Below are 25299 nucleotides of genomic sequence, written 5' to 3'. Positions count from 1 at the left end.
CACAACAGCCACAAATCCATCTGTCTTTACCTCACCCCAGTCGACCCCACGTCTCCTCCGCCAGCCCCAAATTCAGAGCCCACCCATCCCTGGGGACGAGGGCTCTTCACAGTCCTTGCCCTGCACCAGGGCAGTGGTCCCTTAGCCGGGGACTCATCCCTCCCCTCCGAGGCTGGGAGGTGAGGGGGGGCCCTGGGGGGGGCAGTGAGCCTCCAGCACCCCATCCATGGTCCTTAGTGCTGGAAGATGGTTCCCGTGGCTGCGAGGCGGAGGGAGGCAGCAAAGGTCCCCTGTCCCTCCCAGGGCTCGGCCTGTCCTGCTGCTGCAGCTCAGACTGGGTGGACAAACTGGTAGACGAGGCGCTGGGAGATGTCCGGCTTGCGGATGATGCCCTTCTTGTAGTACTGCCGGATGGAGCGGCTCAGCTTGTCGTAGTTCATGGCCGGGCGGTTCTTCCGGATGCCCCACAGACGGGCCACCTGCGCCGAGTCCTCGATCTTGAAGATGCCTGGGAGGGGGGTGCAGGGGGTTACGCGCCTCGCCTTCCCTCCCCAGCCCCAGCAGCACCCGCCCTGGGGCCACCGGAGCACCCACCCACCTTTCTCTTTGTTGAGCCAGCGGATGAAGCGGCCGTAGTTGTGGGGTTTCAGCAGCAGCTCCTTGAGGAACTGCCAGAGGTGGATGGGTTGGCCGGCACAGGATGAGTCCACCTCACTGTCTGCCCAGCTGGCATCGGCTCCTGGCGTGGGAAGGGACGGGTGAGGTGTGGGTGGGGAGAGACACTCATGCAGTGGGGACTCACATGAGTTTTCCCTTGTCTGGGGAATCCCAGCCTGATGCCTGTGGGTCTCTGGAGACTCAGCCCAGGGGGTGGGTCTGGAAGCACCGCCTTCTCCTCCACAATTTGGTAGGGAAAACAGCTCAGTCCTGCCCTCACAGGGGTGCATGGGGTGCAGGATGGGGTCAGCAAGGGTCTCACAGCCACTTCCCCTTTTCTGCACCTCACAGGCAGCCCAGGGGCTGCTCCAGGGCAGGGCGAGCACAATAACACATGTGCTGCAGCTGCAGCCACTCCAACGCCCCAGCTAATTGCAATTAAGCAGGGAGTGACCTCTCAAATACCCCAGACCTGTCCGAGGCAGAAGTGAGGCCAGTGGAGCTGAGCCCTCACAGAACTCACCACAGTATCTCACATCTCCCGGGGCGGCTTTTTCCTTCATCCAGGCAGCTGGAAGGGAGGAGTGAGGGGTCAGAGGGGCATCTCCTGCTGCAGAGCATCGCCCACCCTCCCCAGCTCCCTCCCGGCCCTCGGCACCCACCAGACTTCCAGATGTCGAGGTGCGCGTGCAGGATGTCGCCGCAGCCAGGCGAGCGCTGGCAGAACTGCTCCTCAGACATGGCACACAGGTCCTTCCCCGACAGCTCCTGGAAGGACTTCCCGATCTGCGGCAGCCGGTACTGGTGCTCCGTCCACAGGATCCACTTCTGCACGTTCCCAGGGCTCCAGTCCGTGGGGTCTGGGGACAGAGGGTGCCCGTGGTCAGTGACCTCCCAGGCGAAGCCTGGGGGAACTCAGCTCACCCTGCAGAAGCCCCAGCACCCCATCCCCTCCTTCCCCTCTACAGCATCACTCCCCAGGCTGGGATCGCCCCTGCCCTGCCCCGGGGGACAGCACCATCCCTTTGCCACCCCCTTCCTGTGGGGATGCCTCACCCAGCCTTTGGGAGCCCCACTTGCTCCCTGCACCATCCTGGGTGATGCCGAATGTCTCCAAGGAGCCGGCAGCAGAGCCTGGGATTGAGCATGTCCCAAGAGCTGGTGCCACGGCAGTGATGCCCCTGGCAGTGTGACCCCAGGGGTGTCGGTCCTGGGCTGTCCTGCACCCACCCCAGGTACTTCCAGCTGGCTCCAGGTTGTCCCCCACCCCACATGCTCATCAGCCCATTCCTAACGTGCTGGGAAAACCGGGCTGCAGAAAAGGCTCACAAAAAGTCCCTCTGTCTGTTGGTGCTACAGCACAGCCTGCCCCTCCCCCAGCCTGAAAGGATGCCCTGGGAGAAGGGACCCCAGCTCAGGGACAGGGGTGGGCTCAGCATCAGGTAGCTGTGTCCTCATGCCTCCCCCTGGCTTTGGGGCACCACTGGGGTCACACCAGCACCCCTCACCCAGCATGAGGACTCTGCCTAAAGCTCCACCATCCCCTGCTGTGGCTTAACTGGGAGCCAGCGAGACCGGTGGGTTGTTTTACTGGTGTCGCTGGGCATTTGCCAGCAGCTCTACCTGGGAGTGATGCCCAGGGGAGCCAAGCAGCAGCCACGCTGCCCCAAACCCCAGGGTCTGGGGGCAAACCCCCGAGCTGCAGCACAGCTTTTAGACCCTGCGCCGACACATCCCCCCCTCTCTGCACCCCGTAAGCAGGTCCAGACCCTGCCTGCAGCCCCCCAGCCCAGGGGCGGCTGTGGGGATACCCACCTGCGGCGATGTTGAGGAGCTTGCAGGCCGTCTCGATGTCCTTCAGCACTTCGCCCACCACCATGCTCTGCACCTGCTCCAGCGAGTGCTCTTCCAGGTGCAGGCTGGCCTGCAGGTCCCCCCCCTCAGCCCCCAGCCCCAAACCCTGGCTGTCGATGATGGGACATTGCTCGGGCTCCTTCTGTGCCTCCCCTCGCCCCCCCTGCGCCCCGCTTTGGGAGGGCTCCCCCCCGCCCTTGGGGGTCCAGGTGATGTCCTCGGAGTAGAGCATGTCGAAGTAGTGCAGGCAGAAAGCGGGCAGGGGCTGCTCAGGGGTGGTGGGGGGGCTCGGACTATCCGGGCAGCCCCAGCTCTGGGTGTCGGGGTCCTGTTGGGGGGGCAGCAGGGCGGCGTCCGGCCGGAGGAGGTGGGTGGGGGGCAGAGTGGTCAGCCCGGGGCTGGCACTGCCCATCCCTCTGCTCAGCGCTGGCTCCAGACCTGCCGGGAGAGGGGGAGAGGAGAGGAGGAGAGGCTCATCCCAGCACCAAGTCCTGCCTTCCCGCCCAGCAGCCAGGCACAAAGGGAGGAACTAAGCCTGTTAGAGGGGTAAAAATCCTCCCAAGAGACCCACAGGGAGCCCCAGACGAATGCAGGCTTGGGGTCAGCCTGGGGGGTGTCCTGATTTGGGGAGGACTTGCCCCAGCAGGCAGCAGGGAGAAGGAGTCGGGGAGGCAAGTGGGTCCTGCCCACTGCGGGATTTTGGGGTCTTGCCCTGAGTCTCACGCAGGGTTGGCAGCGGTTCAGTCCCAGTTGGTGCCGAACGCCCTTGCTGGAGGCAGTGGGATGTGCTGGGGGAGCTCAGGGCAGTTCATGGGCATCGAGGGCTCTGGGACGCGCAGATCACACCAGCACGTTGCTGTGCAGGGGAAGCATCACCTGCTGCTTTGGCCCAAGGATGCTCCAGCAGTGACAGCACCCAAACCCGGCTCTCCTGGGCTGGGGACCAAGCCCAGCACCACAGCACTGGGCTCTTGGCTGAGAACTTTCCTTTTACCCTCTTACAAGAAAAATCTACCCCAGATCAACCCATCCCCATTTGTCTCTGGTATGTGGGGAGTCCTGGAGGCCACCGAGAAGAGGATGAGCCTGCTGAATTTCCATGGCAACACCAGGGAATGGCTCCATCTGTGGAGAAACCTCCCCAAGAGCCATCCTCAGGCTTTGGGAAGGGAAAGCCCCTGCCAGTGGAGAAGCTGGTGATGGACATGGCCAGGGCACCTGGCCTGCCCCTGGCATTGCTTTGTACAAGGAGCAAAAAAACCCCCAACCAACACCCAAAATAGGTTATATAAGAGCAGGAATGGTAGTGGCTTTTGCAACAGAGCCACACTGAAAGAGGGAGCCTGCAAACCCTGAAAGCCCCTCCAAAGAAACAAAGGCAGCCCCCAAAGGGGATGGGACGCAGTGGCCAGGGAAAGGGGGTCCTGGTTTGCTCTAAATCCAGCTGGGGAAAGAAAAGGGGTAAAAAGACCGAAGGGGAAAATCCACCATGGAATTCCTCAGGGCAGAGCAGAGCCCTGGAGCATGGGATGGAGCAGCAGCTCCGTCCAGGGATGGTGTGTTACCATCCCCACGGCTCTGCTGTGCCACACGCTGCTCAGCTCCCCAGTGCTGGGCCCAGAGCTGCTCCTGTTAATTAAACATCATTTACAGCCACAAGCCACGGCCCTGGCAACTGCAGCAGCACCAGAGGGGATGAGCTTAAAGCACTCACTGGGGATGTCTGTGCCCCCTGAATGAGGGGGTGGGGGTGCTGTGCTGCCTGCACCCCGAGGAAGCTCTGCCCATTGCTTCACCCTTGGAAAAACCCCAAAAGCTTGGAAAAGTGCACAGAGGACCCACGGCCACCTGAACAGCACCCACGCCAACCTGACCCCCACAGGCACCCCGGGAGGGGCTGTGGCTTTGGGAGCTGGAGCTCAGGTGCCCAGGGGTTTCAGGGACACTGCAGCAAGGAGGAGGGACAAGGGATGCCCATGACACTGAGCTGCCCCCACTACCCAAACAGTTTCCCTGAGAGATGGTGCCAGCTTCCAAACCTCTTCTTGATTTGCTCTGGATTAAAAGAAGAGCTTTAGCAGCTCAGATTTAAATCCAGCCTCACGCTGCTCCCAGCACAAAAGGGAAGAGGCAACAGCTTGCGTGGCCCCAGCCGCTGCACAGCACCAGCAGCGGGGGCTCTCTGGGGAGGGGATGGGACGGGGGTCTCATCCCCAAGGCCTCTGAGATGCTTTGGGGTCACGGCACATCCTCTGCCCATCGCAGCTCCCTCAGGCTTTGCTCCTGCAGCTGCCAGCCAGGCACATGGAGCAGCAGGATGGGGGGCTCCATCCTGTCCCCCTCCTCCCCACCGGGACCAGTAGGACCCAATCCCTTGGGCCAGTGGCCCCAAAAACCCGAGCAATCACCTGCCAAATGGTGCTGTACTCCCAGGGCGGGGGCCTTTGTTTGCCTTTCTCCAGCTCTGGCACGCAGGCGGCTGGGCTGGGTGGGGACCTGTTTGCTCTACCAAACCGCTTTGGGTGGCCGTTTCCCTCTCCTCTCCCTTTCTGCTTCTTCCCTGGAAAAGCAGAGCCAGAGGGGCAGCCCCAAGAGCACCTTGAGATGCTCCCGCAGAGCACCACCCCACACAGCACCCCAAAAACCCCTCACATCCCCCACCCAACCTAAACAGGGCTGCACTGGCAATTGCATCACCCCTGGCATGTGCCATCAGCGCTGACCAGGACCCCCGGTCCCACTGGCTTTGCACCAGAACTTGCCCGTGGTGAAGCCACACTGGCACAGCCCCACACTCACCCTGCTGCCCCAGGCAGGGGGCGAAGCAACTGGAGAACTTAAACAAACCAGATGACCCAACCTGCTGGGACACCCAAGGTTTTCCCTCTGTGAGCGCACAGGGGTCAAGATGCAGTTCCAGGGGGTCAGCAGCCCATGGGGAGGCTCCAGGTGGGAGCAGGGCTGTGCGTGGGGTGTCAGGTAGAGCAGGGTGCTGCCTGCACCCCCTCCCCAGTGCACTGTGGCCCTGTCAGAGCAGTGCTGGAGCAGACCCCACGGTGGGATGGAGCCATCGAGTCCCCAGAGCATTTCTCTGCACCCACAACAAATCCTCACCACTGGTGCACCGTGGCGTGGGTGGGAAGGACCCACCATCCCCAAAGTGATGTGTGACTGACCCTGTGTCACTCCCCAGTGCTACCCACGGCTCTGGAGAGGACACCCAGCCATGGGAGAGGCACCAGATGCTCCTGCTCCCTGGGATGCTGCGGCTAAGGGGTGAGCTGTGGCATGGGGCTTTGCTCCCCACAGCAGCACAGAGCAGGGTGAGGAGGAAGAGGCTGTGGCTGCCACTGAAGGGCACCACAACAGCCTGTCCCCAGGCAGCCCCAACAGCACCCAGATGCTCCCTTCAAGCCCAAAGCCCAGGGCGGTGGGGCTGGGACAGGGCTCTGGTTGTGTGGGGCCGGCAGCAGGCGCAGGGGTGCAGGGGGTGCTGGGTCATGGCTCAGCACCACGGGGCTGCAGGGTCTCAGCCCCATCCAGAGCTCAGGGAAGCTGAGGAAGATGGGGATACAGACCTCCTGTATCACCCCGAGCTCTCCTGGCACGGGTAACCCAGCATCACCCAGGGTCAGCTCCGGGGCCAGGGGAGCGCTGGGATCAGCCCTTGGGAGCCAGGAGAAAATAAAGGAGAAATCCAGCCAGCCACCACCCTCAAACAATGGGCCTGTTAATTAAAATTAAATCTGCAGTTAAACAGGTTGTGCTGGAGCTCAGGGAGCCCCGTGGGACCGGCTGCGGGAGGAGGTGCTGCCCGCGGCACCCAGCACGTCTCCCAAATCCCCAGGCGCTTCTCAAGGTGGCGGCTCAGGCTGGGGGTTACCTGCACCCCCCCCACTCCCAGTCCGGGAATGGGACATGCTGTGAGGTCTGGGGAGGCTTGTGGGATCCAGAGGTGTCCCAGGATGCCCAGAGCAGCCTCTGGGCAGCGGGGTTTGTCTTTAACTGACCCTTTAAACCTCAGCCTGCCCCACAGGACTCAACATAGCGAGCCAGCACCCTAGGGCTGGGACAGGACGGGGATCCCAGGGACCCAGCAATTCTCTCCCTACCCAAAAGCCTGTCCAGGGCTGGGATTGGGGTGGGTTTCTCTTATTTTTGGGTCCAACTCAGCCCCCCCTTGCCCCAGCTGCCTCTGCAGGAAGGGACAGCCCTGCCACCACACACCCTGCATGGGCACAGAGGAGATGGAGCCTGCGGGTGCTGCCAGAAAGCTGCCGGCCAAGGGGAGACCCCAGAGGTTTTATGGGGTCCGGATGAAGCAAGGGAAAGGACCCCCCTGAGCTGGGGCTGCAGCAGGGACCTGGGTGCTCAGAGGCTGCTGGCAAATTGGGGTCTTGCCAGGGTGTCCCACCCACCCTGCCAGCCTCACCACGCCAGCCGTGCCACGTCCCTCCCGGCTGCCAAACCCTGCCCTCCTGTGCCACGCACCCCTTTTATCTCTGGGTGGAGGGAGGAGGGATCGGCCCAAATCACCCCGCAGCCAGGACAGGGGCTTGGGGCAGCGCTCTGGGGCTGGGGATGTGGCAGCTGGGGGTCTCGCTACGGTACCTGCTCGGTGATGGTCGCAGCCAAGACAAGCCCAGGGCTCCTTTGCACACAGACACAGGATGGATGTGGCCCATCCCAGGGGTCCAGGGCCCCCAGTTCCACCCCCCCTCCCAGCCTTCTCCAACACCACTGAGTCACCCTCCCCGGCTCCTCCTGCCGTTACCTGCATGGGTGCTGGCACAGGGAACAGGCGTCCCCACGGGTCCCCACGCCCTGGGTCAGGCTGCCCTCTCCATCAGAGCAGCAGCGCTGGGAGGGGGGTACAGAACACAACCCTCTGGTGTCCTGAGCAAAGCCCTGGTGCTCAGCGTCCCCGAGGTGAGCAGCAGAGCTTGGTGTTCCCCATGCAGGGCCAGGGAGTCCCTATTTATAGCAGCACCTTCCTCCCATGAGAAAGCCCGTATTGTGGGGGATTTGGCAGCTGAGCAGCGTTTGTGTTTCACTAACCGAGCAGAACCATAAAAACCAAACCTGGAGCCAAGGCGCCTTCAGCACCGACCAAAAACCACCAGGAGAAGAGCAGAGCGGCACTGGGACCCCCCCAGAGCTCACAGGGCTTTGTGGGACACCTCGGGACATCTCACAGGGCTTTGTGGGACACCTGGCAGCTCCTCGATGACCACCCAGCACTTGGGGTGGTCTGTGAAGGGCCCCACCTGCTTTTTGGTCACGCAGTGCCACAGAGCACATTGGGGCTGCCAGGACATCCCCAGTGTCCCTGGTAGTACCGGGGGGGTGTGGGAAGAGCAGGTCCCAGGAGCCTTGGCTCCCTTCCCACCTTCTTCGCTGGAACAGGAGGGGATTGAGAAGGTGCAAAGTGGGGAAATCCCCTTTAATTTGGGGTGATGCCATCCTGAGGAGTGGCAGGAACCTCTGGCCAGGGGGCAACCTGTCCCTGGCTAGCTCTGACAGCACCTGGAGGGGAGAGGAGGGATGGGATGGGATGGGATGGGATGGGATGGGATGGGATGGGATGCTCACAGGGGATGACACTGTGTCTGCCCCCAGATCGGTGCTGGAGGAGCCCTGGGAGGGAGGGAGGGAAGGTGGGTGCTGGGGGAGCATTGGGCATCCCGGGAGGGTCACGGCAGCAGCGTGGGACTTACCTGGAGGGGGTGTGGGCGGCTCAGAAACCACATGGGTGCCGGCGCAGGGTGGGAAGAGCCGCTGCTGCGGCGCTCGGCAGGGCGGCCGCGGTGGACATGGCCCAAGGCGAGGAGTCCCGGCGCTGGCGGGGAGCGCGGCCAGCAGCACCCTGCCCGGCTCAGTGCCGGCCCCGCAGCAGGAGGGCAGCTGGCCTGAGCTGCATCGGGTCTCAGCAGCCACCAGCGGGGACGGGGCCAGGGCGCTGCCAGCAGCTCCGGGCGCGGCGGGGGGACGGTGCCGGTCGGTGTCCGTGCTGAGGGAGGCGAGGGGTCGGCCGGCGGCCCGGCAGGGTGCAGGGTGCTCAGCAAATGCCTCTTTAGCCCATTATATCCAATTTCTTCCTTATTTACCTGAACAAACAAGCTGCGTGCTTACCTCAGCTGGAGGTGTTTGAATAGCCCGAGCTGAGCTTAACCCTTGAGAGGTGCTCCAGGTGCCGGGCTCAGCCCGGGACGGGCCCTGGGAGGGGAATGGGGCAAATCTGGGCACAGTTAACCCTTTCCCACCCTCACCTGAGGCACCCACCCAAGAGAAGGGGATGCTGCAGGGAGCAAGACTAAAGGGTCCTCCTGGTCTCCGGGCTGCTGTTGGATACAGGATTGACCCTAGAGCCCAACCTCACTCCTCCAGTGTGTGCTGGGCTGTTTTGGGGCCAGGAGGATCACCAATGACACCCCAGGACTATCCCTGACTGCTACTCATGAAGTGCAGCCATGTGGGGCTTGGGGCTGCAGTGAGGATGCTCAGGGCTGTCTGGATCAAAAGGAGCCACTCACGCTGACCAAACCACCCCTCACACCAACCAAACCACCCCTTACCCCAGCCAAACCACCTCTCATGCCAAGGAAACCACCCCTCACGCTGGGGATACGGCACTGTCCCCCCCCCCCGGGGGTCTGTGTGGCTGCTGGCTGGGGGCAGGAGGGCGCCTGGGGGCACAGAGGATCACACAGCACTCCGGGGCCAGGTTGTCTCCACCGGCACAAGCAGGAAAAAGCTGTTCTGACTGAGACAGACACCCACTTGGTATTTATTGTCTCTTTTTTCCCACATGAGGAACGCAGGGCGGTTCAGGCGGTTCTTCTGCGCACGTAGAGACCAAACTGCCCCTGTGCCCGACACCCACGTCAGGCAAAGCCCCATCCACAAACACCCACAGTGCAACCCAGGTGAGACCCACGTCACCGTGTCCTGGCTCTGCATCCCCAGCCCATGGAAAGCGCAGCCAGCATCCCTCAGCCAGCCTGACCCCGGGGCAGCCGATAAGCTGTCCCTGGAAGCTGGGTGCTGGGTGCTGGGAGGGAATTAAAGCCCCGGGGGAGGCCCCCCCTCTGTGCCACAGCTCCCCAGGCCAAGGGCTTCTCTGCACTATCGGCAGCGCCAGGGTTTCTGCCTCCCTTTGGAAACACCTCAATGTTATCTTATCGGTGGGGAAAACGTTCCCCCCCCCAGCCCCCCCCAAATACTGGCTCCTGCCACCTGAGGGGAGCTGCTCTCCCCTGTTTTGGTAAACACAGCCGGGCCCGTGAGACGTGGCGGTGGGTGGGGGGAGATGTGGGCTGGGGACGGTATGGGGGGGGAGCTGCTGCAGCGGGGAAGTCACCAAGCACCAGCCAGGCTTTGCCATGGGGTAGGTGCATGGGATAGGGCTGTGGCACAGATCTGGGAGGGTCCCGGCTACCCAGTGCTCACAGCAGCCCCCCTGTACAGCTCGTCTCTGCTTGCACCACCCAGCAGTGCTGCTTTGCAGCTCCGAGCCTGGCCCTGCATCCCTCACAGCTGGTTGCAAAGCTCCAGGGAGCTGCAGGGAGTGGGGCTGCCAGGGCTCAGCTCCCCCCACTCGCTCCTGAGGGTGTCTGACCCACGACACAGACCCCAGCTGGAGCCACTGCAGGGAGCCAGGAGCAGCAGGCACCATGCCGGGGTTCTGCCTGGCTCAAGGGCTGGTGCAGGGCCCCCAGACTGCACCCCGTGTCCCAGCCCAGCACCCCCATGGGGCAAGCAGGGGCATCACAGCACAGCCTCAGAGCTGAGGCCACAGCCCTCCACATCTGGGAATACAATAGCAACTTGTGGTAGAGCACAGCCCAGCCTGGGTGGGCAGGGACATCAGAGCACCCAGTGCCCCCCAACTCAGGGTGCCCCAAGCCCCATCCAACCCATCTTGAGCCCTGCCAGGGATCCAGGGGCAACCCCAGATTTTCTGGGCACCCTGTGCCAGGGTCTCCCCTCTCCCCAGAAAGGATTTCTGCCTCCCAGCCCCTCTCTATCCTCCTCCTGCAGCTGAAGACCATTCCCCTGGGTCTGGCCCTCCCTGCCCTGGGCACCAGCCCCTCTCCAGCTCTCCTGGAGCCCCTCGAGGGATGGGAAGGGGCTCAGAGCTCTCCCCAGCAGCAGCCTTCTCTTCTCCAGGCTGAGCCAGCCCAATTCTCCCAGCCCGGCTCCTGAGCAGAGGGGCTCCAGCTCTTGGAACATCTCCATAGCCTCCTTGGGACTCACTCCCAGAGCTCTGTGTCCTCCTTGTCCTGGGTACCCAGGACATGGGGGGAGGGGGGGGGGGTTGGGGCTGCCAGCACACATTGCTGACTCACATCAAGCTTTACATCAATCAACCCACCCCAAACCCTTCTTAGGGCTTCTCTCCATCCATCCATCCATCCATCCATCCATCCATCCATCCATCCATCCATCCATCCACCCACCCACGTGCAGGACCCTGCCCTTGGCCTTCAGGAGGCTTGTGCAGCATCTTACCACAGTGTGGAAACGCAGATGTCCCAACTCTGGGACCCGAAGGCGCAGAGTGAGTGTCGTGGTGCCACATCTCACCCCTCACCTGTCCAGGCGACGGCTGCAGCCATCCTGCCCCTTCCCTTGGCAGCTCCCTGCCGTGGCTGGGGGGGGGGTTGCTGAGCACCTCACGCTGCGCAGGGGCTGTGTGAGCTGGGTTTGTGCCTCCTCACTCTAACATCACCCACAGGGCTCCCTGGCTCATTAGCTTTAATTACCTGAGCAAACACCAAAACAGACACCCAAAGGAGCCGGGGGAGTGGGGGGCAAAGCGGAGGAGAGTGCGGGTGGGGACACGGGGTGAGAGCAGGATGGCACCGGGCAGGGGGGCTGTGCTGGCAGCGCCTGGTCCCAGCTCGGGAGCATCCCACACCCGGGTCATCCCGCTCCATTTGGGAACCGTCCCCTGCATCTGGGTCTGAAGAAAATCTTCCCCTGCTCCTCTCAGCGTCAGCACCCGAGACGCCGACAAGCAACAGGGATTAAAGGGAAACACGTTCCCTTTGCTGCGCTCGGAGGGAGCTGCAAAACCAGGCGAGGGGCCCCAAAGAGAGGGATCCCCACTCCCCTGCCCCGGCGCGGTGTCCCCGTGGCGCTGGCTCAGCGTCCCCAGCCCCGCCGGTCCCGCTGCCCCCGGCCTTTCGCAATATGCAAACCAGGAAAAGGCTGAGGTGGCAGCACCTGAGGGACAACAAAAGAGGGGAAGCGGAGTCTGGCTTTTCTGCCCCGTGTGCGCAGTTCGCAGCGGCTGTTCCTTCTCCTCCCTGTCAGCCCAGCGGCTCCAATTCCCGGCTCTCTTTTGCCACGGCTGAAACTTCAACGCTTGGGAATGTGGCCGGAGGGGAAGGATGGAGAAAGGGCTCATGAATCAGCTTGGAAGAATCTCTCTGCCCACCTGCCCGTAGCTAATCTCTGGCTCCATCACAAGAATAATAGATAAGCAGCCCTATAATGTATAATAAAACTATTGAAGGCACTTGATGTCACTATGAAAACCGCAGAGGCCATCGAGCCTGATTTGTCCCCGAGCAGAGCTGTGCTTCCTGCTCCACTGCAGCACCAAGGCTGCCTCTGCCCCAGCTCCTGTGCAGCATTTGGGGACAGCAGTGGTCCCCATCTCAACCCCCATGCCCCAAGCTTGGGTCCCTCTGAGAGGCCTCATCCTGCATCCCCTGCCTGTCGGGGCTGTACCGGGGCGATGCTCAGAGATGAGGTGAGGCCCTGGGATGCAGGGGGAGCTCCAGGGAGTTTCTGTCACCCCAGCAGTCTGGAAACAGTTGAAATGTCTCTAACACAGCACCTCAGCCCACGCCAGCCCCAGATCTGGTGGGTATTTTTGTATCAAGACACACAATGTGACACATGGAAGTGTTGGGGAGGTGGGAGATGCTCCCAGGCTGCCACCAAATCCAGCATCCTTTGGGTTCCACCTCCCATCGGCACCATCATCCCCCTCCCCGAGCTGCCCACAGGGGCTCCAGGTACAGGGGGATGCTCCCAAACTCTGGGCTGAGCCAAGGCAGAAACCAGCCTTCAAATTCACTGGTATCCACCAAGAAAAGCAGCGGGATGCAGGGAATCCCTACGGAGGGCGAGGGGCATCTGGGGGATGTCGGGCCGATGCCAGGAAGGTCCCAGCGGGAAGCAGTGGCTGCTCACTCCCCTCCTGCTGCCCGTAATCTTAATTGCTCCTCACTGGCTGTTTGCTAACAGCAATTCGCTTCCTCCTGGCCCGCAGCGAGAGGGTTTATCGCCCACACTCGCCTGGATTTCAAGCGAACACGTGTGGGGAAGGTCAGAGCCTGGAGTGCTCCCTCCGCTCCTAGAAAGAGTCTCGATGGCAGGAGCAGAGCAGGGAGGCACGAGCAGAGGGGCTGGGGGGCAGCGGGTTTTGGACACATCTCGCCTGCAGCTCCCCTCTCCCCTCCCCAGACAGAGCACTGGGCTCGGCAGGAGGTGTCAACACCACCCCATGTTTCCCGTCCCAGCCCCCCTCTGCTTCCCAGCACCCGACTCAGCACCCACCCCAGGGACAGGTCCTCTCACTCACCGGTTAAACCACGTGTCCTGTCCCCTCAGAAGATGCTCCAGGCAGGCTGGTTTCAGCAGAGAAGCTTGGGAGATGCCCTGGTGAGAGGTGCCAGTGCAGAGCAGCATCCTCTGGTCACGGCTCCTGCAGCCAGAGCACCTGCAGGGTGTCCCTGTGCCACCAAACTGGAAGAAACAGTGGGGAGTGTGATGCTGGCATCCAGCTGAGCTGATGCTCCTGCTCCACTGGGTGTCCCCCCCTCAAAACCCCCCATCAGAGGGGTACAAACAGCCACTGCCATGGGGAAGGGGAGTGAGGCACTGGCTCGGGGACCCACTGGGACTGGGTGCTTTGCAGCAGGGCTGAACACGCCCTCCTGGGACTGGGGGTCAATGGAGGCTCCCACTACCCTCAGAGGGGAGCTGGGGGTGGGGGTGGGGGGGAAAGGGCCTTTGTGGGAGGGGAGAGCGGCTTTCCAGGCGAGCTGTGACCCCGGAGCTAACCAGAGGGACAGAGCACACGAGAGACACCAGCACTCTGTGTCTGCCTGGTGACCCTGCCTGAATCGACTGGGGAGCATCTTCAGAGCACCAAGGCTGCTCCAGGGCAGAAACCAACCGAACCCCCCAAAATCCCTCCTCACCCCAGCCAAATACACCCATTTCCCGAGCAGCCCCAGAGCCAAGCAGGGCCGCTCCTCTTTATTACCTCCGTGGGTCACCTCTGCCGGGCTTCCCCATCTCCCAGATGCTGCCATAAAGCCCGTTTACGGGGGACGTGTGTGTGCTCCAGGCAAACAGCCGCCGTTATTGCTGCTGGCACCAGCCGCAGGGCCCACCCTGATTACAGAGCCGGGGCTCCCGGCCGCGGCCGCACGAGGCGGCTCCCGGCGTCCCCGTGCCACAGCGGGGAGACCCGAGTTCAACCCACAGGGAATTAACCCCCCTTCTCCAGCCAACCCCCTTCTCCAGCACAGCCCCCCAGCAGCGGTAACGTTAAGGGCACCGCAGCCCAAATGCGGCACCTGCGCTGTGGGGCAGCCCCCCTGTTGCGGGGCAGCCCCCCGAGGGTGTGAATGGGGGCGGGGGGGGACCCTAGATCTGCCTGGGGGGGCAGGGATGGGGTCTGTGCTGTGCGGGTGGTCCCAGAGCCAGCCCTTTGGCTGAGCACGGAGGGGTTGGTGCTCACCTGGCTCTGTGTGAAGGCTCCTTTGCACCCCCCGAGGCAGCAGGAGGGGTTGGGGGTGGGTTTTGGGGTGCCGCAGCCCCGCTCCTGCGGTCCAGCTGTGCCTGGGGAGGACAACCCAGCGGGGGATGAGCACAGCAGGGTGATGCTCTGCCCTCCCACCCTGAGCCCAGCCCCTGGACCACCAGCTCCACACCCAAAGGCACCCCCCTGCCCTGGAGCCCACCGCTCCGCCCCCCCAGCCCTGCGCCCGGGGTGATGCCAGCAGCGAGGTCGCAGGGTGCCTGGCCGGGTGGCAGCCGCGGGATCCAGCGGTGTGTTTGCTGTTCCCGGCTCAAAGCCCGGCTCTTTTCTCCCTCCGGTGGCACTAAACTCCGGCTTTTGTCTCCCGGGATTAAAAGCCTGGAAACGGCCGCGGGTGGCCCGGCCGTGCCAGAAGAGAGGGCTCAGGGTGCACGGGTGCGCCCAGCTTGGCAGCGGGGTGAGCCCTGGCAGAGGGAGGATGAGGAAACATCACCCAACACCAGCAAACTGGGGTGTACGCTGGGGGGAACCCACCGCTCCCGACCCACCAACCCTGCACCAACCCCATGGCCACTCCAGCACCCACAGACCGCGAACCCCAGCCCGGACTGGGGCGAACCCCTGCCAGCTAACCCAGGCACAGCACCCCCATCTCCTCCTCACCCCAGTGCGGGCGGGCGATGGGGGGCAGGGCCAGCACCCCAAGCCCATGCCCCAGGCTGGGGCCGGCGGTTCCCAGGCACACACAGGCAGCCAGGTGAGACGGGCCGGGCCCGGCGCCAGCAGACGGGATGTTGTCTTTTCACACAGCACCCGCTGCGGGGCCGAACGGCAGCAGAACCCGCGGTGGCGTTTGTTTCCCACACTGCCTGCCACCAAGAAATGCAAATTCATTCTCTCTGCCCCTGCTGCTCCTTCTTCCCCACGTGCAAAACGATCCCCGGGCATAACGGCCCCATGGAGAGGCCGCCCCGGAGAGCGTGGGAGCTGCTGGGGCAGGGAAACCCCTCCCAGCACCAGCAGCTCCAAAGGAAGGTCCGGGCAGCACGCGATGCTCCCAGGGAGCAGCACAGGCTCTGGGGCTCCCGATTCGCTCCTGCATTCCCCACCCTGCAGAAGGTTTTGCCCCAGGGGGAAAAATATCCTTAAAAATAGCCCCAAAGCCCATAAATGCCCCAGGATGGCTCAAAGTGAGAGCAGGGAGCAGGGAGAGGGGAAGGCAAGGGGGTCAGGAGGGACCAGAGCAACCCCCCTCTGTTTGCTTTTGGGATCAGACAGCCTTATGCTGTCCCAAATGCCCTTGCCCCCAGAGCTGGGGTTGCAGCTCCCAGGGGGAGCAGAACGGGGGAATCCCTCAGTGCCCCCTCTCCCCATGCAGAGGACAGGGACCCCAGCTGGGGACAAGGCTGCATCGCATGGAGCCGTGGGTCTGGGGTGAGGGGTCCCCGTCCCTCAGTCCCCTGTCACACCTTGGCAGGGACAAGGGGAAGAACCTGCAGGGCTGGAGGAAGGCTGGGGATGGAGAGGCTGCCTGAGCTGCTGCAGAGCAAGCTGTGACTCAGTGGTGAGTCACCCGGCCCCGAAGGAAACGTGTCATTGCCAGTGAGCATCACCTGGGTCGGTCACACTCATCCTGGAGGTTTGGGTAGGCAAAAAAGGGGTGTAGGACCCCCAGATGAGGTCCTGCGCTGGGGGACAGGCAGTCTCAGCAGCGTGCCTTGCCTTCAGCCCCTCCCTGGTGTCGGGCTGGCCTCCAGCTTGGAGGAATTTGCTTTTTCCCAGCAAAAACAAACTCCTGGGGAAAGTTCTGGGGCATCCTGAGCCTCGTCAGCCTCCCCAGCACCATCAGCAGCCTCAGCTCCTGGAGCCCTGCTCAGGACAAACACGGCTGGGTCTGAGACCAGCAGCAGAGAGGGGAGCCAGGCTGCAGCCCTGGTGTGGGACACGGCCCGAAATGACTCTGCTGCCCCCATGAAGGGCTGCCCCAGCCCCAAGGCCAGCTGTCCCCGTCCCAGCGCTGGCTCAGGGTGCTGGCAGAGTGAGGACATCACTTCTTTCCTCAGCAGTGGATTTTGAGGGCAGCAAAATGTTTGTTCTGTCAACAGGTGCCTAATCCCCAACCAAAAGCTGATGAAAAAAGCCACCACGGGGGGAAGGATGGGAATAATCTGCCCTTTGAAACAAAGCCCCGGCAGTGACAGCCACAGCCCTGAGCCGGGGGACAAGGGGACAGCATCTCCAGGCTGCAGCACCCCAGTCCCTGCAGCACCCCAGCCTGCGGCTGGCACAGGGGAGCAGCTCCCCAGCCTCAGCCAAGCCCTGCCCCAAGCCAAGGCACCTTCTTAAACGCCAGCGGGACCCTGAGACCCAGGTGGGAGATGCAAGAAACACCCCTGGAGAGCGTGGGTGAGGAGTGATCACACGGGGTCAGCAGCAGCCCAGGAGTCTCAAACCAGTGAGGCAGCCGATGCTGCTCACCCCGCAGCCAGCCTCCTCCCGCAAAGCCAGGGCTGTGCCCCAGCCCCTGTCCCCAGCCCACCTCCCCACCGCCCAGCACTCAGCTGTGACACCGCAATCCCCTTCCAACCTGAGGCCCCATAACCTATAAAACCTTTTTCCTAGCGGGAAACAACGAAACTCACCCTGATGAAAGCTCATTCCCAGGTTGGCTGGGGCTGGGAGGGCAAGCTGTGCTTCCCCCTCCAGCCCACCCCCCAGGGCAGCTCCTCCAGCCCAGCCTGGCCACCGACCTCTGGGCAAGACCCAGTCTGAAGGGATTCAGTACCCTCAGGGACCCAGCACCCAGCGCCACAGGGACTCAGCACCACAGGGACCCAGCCCCCAGCCCTGCACCCCTTGCCTGCAAGACAAAAAAAAATAAAATAAATAAAAGGAGTACATTTAGCAGTTTCCATTTGTTTGCTCTTTAAATAATTGTTTCCTTATCGCTATTTATTTAGATCCCTTTAAAATTCTGACAAACCTGCTTCTCAGGCACCATCACCCGCTTCCTCCCAGCCTGCTCCCTGCACAGCCCGGGGGCAAGGCAGAGCAGCCAGGCTGCAGCACGGGAGGAGGGTCCCCTGCCCGAGGAGGGGGTCAGGCAGAGCATCCAGCCCCCATTTAGCCCTGTGTTCCCAAGCTGGATAAGCTGGGATGCTCCAGAGCCGGGGTTTGGGGAGCTCGTCCCCCCTCTCCCCATCCCACCACCGCGGATGCTTTGGGGCTGCTGCTCTGCCCTGCCCAGCCCGGGGGGCTGGGGGATGCCAGGAAGGGGGCTGGGAAAGAAGAGGGTGTTACACGTTCACTGCCCAGCGCTGAGAGGGCGCAGAGTTGCTGGCCGAGGCCTTTGCCTGGGACCAGAGGGAGCGAGGAGGGTGCCAAACCAGCCACCCCCCCCTGCCCCACCTCTGGGTGCCTGCGCTGCGCCGGGCGCTCGCCCCGGGAGCCGAAAGGCAGCGGCAGCAGCTGGTCCCCATCGCCCCACACCCCCCCCCCCCCCGCGCTCGGTGCCCGTCCGCAGCCCCAGGGACAGCAGCGCCCCGGGCTGCCGGGGCCGGAGGGGTCCGAGGGGCCCTTGAGCGCGGACAGGGGGGTCCCCTCGGCCTCAGCGGGGACAGACCCCCTCTGGTGAGGGGCTCGGGGGTGTCAGTCCACGAGCATCACTCGCTGTCGCCAGCAAGGGGGGCTCAAAGCCCACCAGCGCGGGGCTCCCCCCAGGGTCCCATCCGACACCACCCCGGGTTTGGGCTGTGCTGCCCCGCGCTGACGTCACGGCCCAGCCTGCAGCTGTCAGAATTAATTGAGGAAACCCGGTCACAGTAAACAATGAGCAGGGGAAACGGGGCAGATTAGATAACGAGGGATGCGAGGTTCTCGCTCTAATCTCCCCCCGGATTGCAAACTGGCGGAGCGAGGCACCGACCCTGAGCCTGGGCTGCTCCTCGCCAGCGGCCCCAGGCAGCCTGAAACCCCCTTCTGCGGGGCAGCTTTGCTAATGAAAGGGTCAGCCCCACTGAAGGGATGTCCCTGCCCCGCGGCAGCTCAGCTCACCCCGCCCAGCAGCATCCCACCAGCCCCGCGGTACCCTCCTCCCCAGCGCTCTGGAGGTGCCTGGGCAGCCACTGGTCCCGGCAGGTCCCCCCAGCCCGGCAGAGCCGCGTCCCGCAGCTCGGGAGGGTTTTGCAGATGAGGAACAACCTCAGCTCCCTCTGCTGGCACCTGCTTCAGGCCAGGCCCTTCCCCAGCAAGCACTGGGTGTACTGGACGTGCCCCCGGACCCTGCCGCAGCTCTCCCCGCCGGCAGGATGCCCTGCTGCCCACCCAGCCCCAAGCCGGGGGGATGCTCCCCAGCTCCGGCCACAGGCAAGCACAAGCAGCCTGTTGAGCAGGACACACAGCCTGTCCATCTGTCTGTCCAGCCTGCTCCAGGGGTTTGTTTCTGTCTTACAGAGGAGGGAACTGCTTGGTGAGGGTGAGGGATGAGGTGCAGGCTGCTGCATGCCCCTGCAGAGCTGGGGAGCAAAGCCAAGGCACCCCCAAACTCCCTTCCTGGTGTTAAATGAGTCTGGTGGGACCATGGATGGTCTCACAGCTGGGTGAGGACTTGGGCCCTCCTGCCTCTGCCTCTCTTGCCTATAAAACCAACCTCCCAGCCAGGCATCTTTCACCAGCTGCAGGGTAAAGCACCCCCAGCTGTCACCCACCCCCCCTGCCCACCCCTTCGGGGGATGGAGGGGGAAGCAGGCTCAGCCCTGCCCCAGCCCTGCTCGCCCCAGGGCGGCTGCGCCGTGGGGCAGCAGCTGGGAAGCAGCAGCCTTGTGTTGAAGTCAATAAAGGGAGATTGCTATGGGGACACCCTGGCCACCAGCAGCTCTGCAAGACATCCCATGCAGCCTTCCCCACCCAGGCACCTGCTCCCCTCTCGGCCATCCAAATCTGGGGTTCACTTAGAGACCATGGACACTTGAACTGGTTCCAGCCACTTCTGGAGGAGGTTTTCATCCTTGTTTGCAGCCACCCTTGATGAGCTCCCATGAACAGCCAGTGCAGTGCAGCCCCGGGGTGCTGGGAAGCACACAGCTCTCTGTGAGGAGTAATCCCATCCCATCTCCAGCCCCAGACTCCTGCCAGCACCCTCAGCCTGACTGGTAACGTACCTCAGGTGGAAGAGGAGCCCCAGCAGACGGTGGAAACCTCGGGGTCGGTGGTTTGTACAACTGGTTTCACTCCCCAGGAGCCAGGACTGAAGCCTTTGGGGAATTTGTGAAGCGTAAAAGCCATCAGTGAGCTCTCCCTCTGTCTGAGGGCACCCCCTCCACACCCCGGTCCCAGCATCAGCTTTTCCCCAACACCATCACCACGGCAGAGGATGGAGCCACAATCTCGATGGCCCAGCTGCCTCACAGGATGCACAGGTTACTCTGTAAACCAGCAAGAGACTCACTTCCCTCCCCATCACCCCACTTCAGCCCATCAAGTCCTTGGGAGCACAGCAAGCTCTGCAGCCAGCCCAGAGAGCTGAGCCAAACAAGGCTGGTCCTTACCCACACAAGCCAGCTGCCCCCCGCCTCAGTCTCTGCTGTGCTTTGACTCCTCAGCTGCAGGAACGGGGTGGGAGATCAGATTTCCCCAGGCAGATTACAGATTACAGACTGAGAGTTTCCAGAGGGAGCCTACACCTAAAGTTCTTCCTGACCCTGTGTCCATGGGAGCAGACCCCAAACCCCTTCCTCACAGCACCCCCTTCACCAACACGGCCCAGCAACACTGCACCACACATCCCCCAAGGAATGGCAGAGGAGGAGGAGGAAAATCGGGCACAAACCTCTCCCTTAGCATCTTGCTGGGTACCACACGCTCCGTGTCACATCACTGGGTGGATATTGTGGATGGGGGGGTAAAAAACTCCATGAAAACTCACCCCTCTGTTCTCTGCTGCAGTTACAGCTGCTGCATGGGGCAGGCAGGGTGCTCCCTGGAGCCCACCAGTGATGTGCAGAGGGTCAGGCACATCCTGAGCTCCATCCTCAGCTGGGCACCTCCCAGCACAGGGCACAGCAGGGCTCGGGTCATGGTGCTGGTCAGTCCTGGGCACCACCCAGCACCTCCCTCCTCACTGCAGTGTCATTTAGACTAACACACTGGGCTGGGTTGGGAGGGACCCCAAGGGTCACAGAGCTCCAACCCCCTGCCACAGGCAGGGACACCAACCTCCAGGCCTGGAGCTACACAAGGTTGCCCAGGGCCCCATCCAACCTGGCCTTGGACACCCCCAGGGATGGGGCACCCACCCCCTCTCTGGGCAGCCCCTTCCAGCCCCGCATCACTCTCTCTGTAAAGAACTTCCCCCCAATCTCTCCTCTCACCCTTCCCTCCTCCAGCTTCACTTCATCCCCTTGTCCTGCCAGTCTCTGCCCTTTAACAAGCCCATTCCCCTCCTGTTCCTCTGCTCCCTTCAGGGACTGGGAGGCTGCAGTGAGGTCCCCCCACAGCCTTCTCCTCTCCAGGCTGACCCAGCCCAGGTCCCCCAGCCTCTCTTCATAGGGGAGCTGATATCTTTCTGGGTCCTCTGAACCCTCTCCAACAGCTCCAAGAAGGTTGGAAAAGGTCTCCCAGATCAACACATCCAACCATCTGTCCAATGTCACCACACCAACTAACCCATGTCCTGGAGTGCCACAGCTACGTGGGTTTTGAACCCCCCCAGGGACGGTGACTCCACCTCTGGGCACCCCAGTCCAACACCCAACCACTGTGACCTAAAGCTCCCTGGGTGCAACGTGGGGCTGTTTCCTCTCATCACCTGTCACCCTGCACCACAGCCAGCCCTGACGCAGGGAGCACAGCGGGAGGATCAGCTCCATCACAGCACCCCCACAGCTCTCTGCCAGCTCAGGAGATAGTGTTGGGAGGTGTGATGGCATTGTCCCAGCCCGGCCAGCTTTTGACAGGTTGCAACCCTAAAGATAAACAGATTCTTTTAAGCAAATAAGGAGTAAATGAAAAAGTTGGGCAGGGAGAAGGGGGGAGGCAATGCTAACCTCCCCAAACAGATCACAAGAGGGAGGCCCCCAGCTCACTGACATTCTTTTCAAAGCCCAAAATAAACACCCCCGGGCACAGGTAGCAGGATGTCTGTTCTTAGCAAGGCTTTCAGTCAAGCTTAAACAGCACATGAAAGCTCCAGGCACTTATTCAAATGTTAAAAAGCAAACCCAGCGCTGTGCACATGCACAGGTATGGAGGGTGCTTGTGAGGATCAGGGATGAAGTCACAGGTAAGGCAAGGAACGGCTCCAGCCCCCCAATGCAGGTGATACAGGGAAGCACTCGGGCAGTAAGGCTTCACTGGGGAACACTGATCGGCCTGAGACGACCCTGGAAGTGGCCAGAGACCCTTCCTGTACCCCCCACGCCGAGGTACAGGAGCAGCAGCCTTAGCAGCAGGAAGGGAAAAAAGGCTGCTCAGAAAAGGGAACAAGCTTCCTTCATTTGGAATTCTGCTCCTGCCTCACTGAGGCTCTCAGAGCTGCAGGACTGAGCATCACCACACCCCACAGCTCCCAGTGAAGTGCTGGGGTGTGAAGGAGCCACGCACGGAGCGTGGGGGGACCCGGCACAGCCCCGTGCTGGTGACCCCGGTGTGAAGATCACCAACCCAGATCTCCCCTCCTCACCTCTGCAGCTGGACTGCTCAGCACCACTTCTCCTCTGGCTTCGACCCCAACCCCAGTTGGGAGGTGCTGGTGGCACGGTGCTGAGCCACCCCCGTGCAGTGCTGAGGAGAAGTTACCTGACCTTGGAACACGGGACATCCACACCCAGCGGCGGTGACCAGGGGTATCCACATCTGGTGATGGTCCACAGACCTGGTGGGGATCCTCCTCCTGAGGGGTGCTGCGGTGAGACCCCTCCCTCCTCTTCTCCTATCACAAAAAACACCACCCCCAGGCAGCAAATTCATCCTGGTTTGACAGTGATTTGGGGTGAAGCTGTGGGGAGAGCTGGCTTTAAGGAGAGCGTGCCTGCGTGTCCAAAGCACGCCGGAGAGAAGCGAGCTGGGTACGTTAACAAGCTGACAGATGCTGCTGTTTTGGCAGCTTCAATAAAACTCTCAACAGCTACAGAAGATGGTTTGGGTTTTTTTTTCTGTGTTAATTTAATCATACAAATATTCATTTATACATTAAGGAAAAAGCTTCCTTTATTTCCCCCCCGCCCCGATGTGCTATCGTAGGACTTCTCCCAGACTCAATGAGGCAACACACCATCCTGTTCTACACATGCACTCCCCCTGGAGAGAACAGACAGGCTGCAGACCCACCCACGCACTCACACACAAGAATTAAAAAAAACCAACCCAAAACACAACAGAATTAAACACACAACAGAAACCCAGACGTGGGACAGCGTGCATTTCCTACCCCTGCAGCCTCCAGCTGCTCTCTGGCCGCGTGTGGCTTCGCCCCTCGCTGGGGATGCTGCATCTTCCAAACCTAGGAGGGCTCTGAAGCCAAGGAGCTCCCTGATCCTGAGGCCAGCACCCTGGGAATTGCAAGGTGGTATTGCCAGTTTTGGGGGGGCCAAGCCCCGAGGGATCTTCTCAGTGCTGCAGGTTGCGCCGCTCAAGCTGCGGTGGTGATGTGGGTCTCCCTGCTCAGCAGCTCACACTCGGCAGGGGGATCCACTCTGGGGACTGGGATGTTGTGTGTCACCCTTCCCTTTTGGAGGGGGGTAAGGGACATTTTGCTTCTTTCCTCTTCAGGCCCTCAAGACAGATGAATGTTCATCGTGCTGGAGCTGCTGGGACCTCTGTCACTGCACCCTGCGGTACCTGGAGGTCCCAGCCCCATCTGTCTCCCAGTCAGGAACACCAGCTTCACCAGGACAGCAGCCTCTTTACTGGTTTACCGGTGCCAGCACAGTAAGGATTTCCTCCCTCTGTCCCTAACCCACCTGGATCAGGTCACCGAGCCGCTGCACACACTTTGGGCTCACCGAAACATTTGGCATCGAGCACCTCTGAGAAGCCAGGTCAGTTGTTTCACAGGATCTGGGGTTTGAATGCATCAACCCTACAGAAACGAACTCATGTCAGAGCCATGAAGACACCAGAGAAGAGCTTTGCTGAATACATCTCAAATCCAACTGTTTAAAAGCTGGAAACCCGACAGCGAGGACGATTCGAGGGCTGGCAGCACCACTAAGCTCCAAGGAGCCAGGGGAGATAAAACCACCCTCAGCAAAACAGTTTTTACTCCAGGAAAAAGCCAGAGGTAAAGCAACCATCAATTCAAACGTTATTCCAGCACCAGAGGTGGGGTTACACCCTCAGCCCTTGAGGCATCCAGAGCTCTGCACCATCGCTTGCAGAGATCGTTCCTGCAGGTGAGACAGCTCCTGCTCAGCTACCTGGGCAAGAGCAGGATGTGAGCAGCAAGAGGCTGCAGGTTTCAGCAGCAACTCGCATCTGGCCTGGTCTTTCTTCACAGCCTTGTCATGGGGACACCATGGGCTGCAAACACTTGAGAGAGAGAGAATCCAGGACTGTGCAGAACAATCTGCCTTCTGAGAGGGACAGCACAGGGCTATGTGGGGTGCATGCAAGATTATCATCTCTTTTTTTCTCCTCAAGCAAAAGGAAAAGTTCAGCCTTAGGAGGAGCACAGGAACACGAGCGTGGCAGCTGTTACACACAGAAGCGTACGTGGCTGGGAGCAGAAGAAAACCAGTGTGGGGGTATCAGTTCAAGGCTCCCAGACACCTCAGCTGGCAAAGGCAAAGGCTGCAGCACCAGCTATAACAGACTCACTCAGACCTTAATTCCACCCCCCCTCCACTACACAGCTGATAAAAGGAGTAATAAAGATAAGGAGTCACCCTGTCACTTGGATAAACAGTGTTACAGACACCTGTGGCTGGGAAGCTGCAGCATTGCAAGAGATGTGATGGTCAGGTACATGTTTGTGCCTTCAGAGCCTGGTGCTGGGGAAGGAGGGAGTGGAGAAAGAATCCACTCACCTGTGCTACGCTGTGGCACTGCACAGCATTCCCATGGCTGACTGCTAAGGGGAGATAACAGATCCAAGGCAAAATGATGTTGCAGGACAAGAATCTAACACTACAGCCACACAGCACCACCTTCTGTGGGTTCACAGGGGTCTCCCCCAGCCCCAGCAAGCTGCCAAGACAGACCCTGGCACTCACCAAACTGGGTGTGCAAGGGGCTGGCAGTCCGAATCCCACCGTGCCTCTTCTATGCTGGGAACTCCTGAGGTTGTACTCGTTCCTCCCAGCAAAGAGATTTCTGAAGGAAGACTTCAGCTAAGAGACCATAAACATCTCAACTTCCTTGAGGCAAACAAAACCTTAGAGCTGAATTCTTCCTCAGCTGGCTACAGGGAACTCTGCTGTCCTCCACGGAGCTCTACACGCCGAGAGCCCTCGGAAGCTGCGATGGGACCTGACCCCCCATTCAAAACCCACCAAGGAAACACAACTGATGACGAGCAATCCACACAGAGCCATGCACCATGCAGCAAGGCTGCGCTCTGCTCCAACCAGGAGAGCAAAAGCCTTCCCTGGGGAGATGTGGAAGGGAGCCAGAGCTTTGCATATTACTGTATCTTCGGCAGATGGCTGTTCCAGCCTTGTCCACGTTTCCGAATGAGACCATGTCCCCTCCCCTCGCTCCCCTTCAGCAGGATCTGTTCTAGCAGTTCAGAAGCCCAGGAGGCCGTTCTCCCTCTCCTCACACTGGAGGAAGGTCCTTTGGAGGAAGAGCAGACGAACTCGAATCTTTAGAGGAGCGATTCCTCTCCCCATACCGAGCCCTGGGGGACCCATTTGGAAGGCAAGAGCTTCAGCCACGCTGCAAAAGGCGAACGAGGAACAAGGCGACCGAGTGGAATCCAGCTGACCAAGCTAACTCTTGCTTCTGCATTCAAAACCACAAGCAATTAGCCTCTACACTAATACTTTATCACAGGAGAAATGAATTCC

General features: G+C 61.4%; 1 protein-coding gene across 1 annotated transcript; it reads right to left on the bottom strand.

The window, feature by feature from the left end:
- Positions 1-329: 329 nt before the first annotated feature.
- Positions 330-13844, bottom strand: SPDEF (SAM pointed domain containing ETS transcription factor; the record flags this gene model as incomplete). Its single annotated transcript, XM_084275936.1, has 6 exons — positions 330-508; positions 599-739; positions 1181-1228; positions 1320-1517; positions 2473-2949; positions 13796-13844. 6 exons carry the CDS (start codon positions 13842-13844, stop codon positions 330-332), a joined length of 1092 nt encoding a protein of 363 aa, XP_084132062.1.
- Positions 13845-25299: the final 11455 nt, after the last annotated feature.

The sequence above is a fragment of the Gallinula chloropus genome (genome assembly GCF_964237585.1).
Source record: "Gallinula chloropus genome assembly, chromosome: 27".
NCBI classification, from domain to species: domain Eukaryota; kingdom Metazoa; phylum Chordata; class Aves; order Gruiformes; family Rallidae; genus Gallinula; species Gallinula chloropus.
This window is presented reverse-complemented; position numbering and strand designations above follow the sequence as displayed.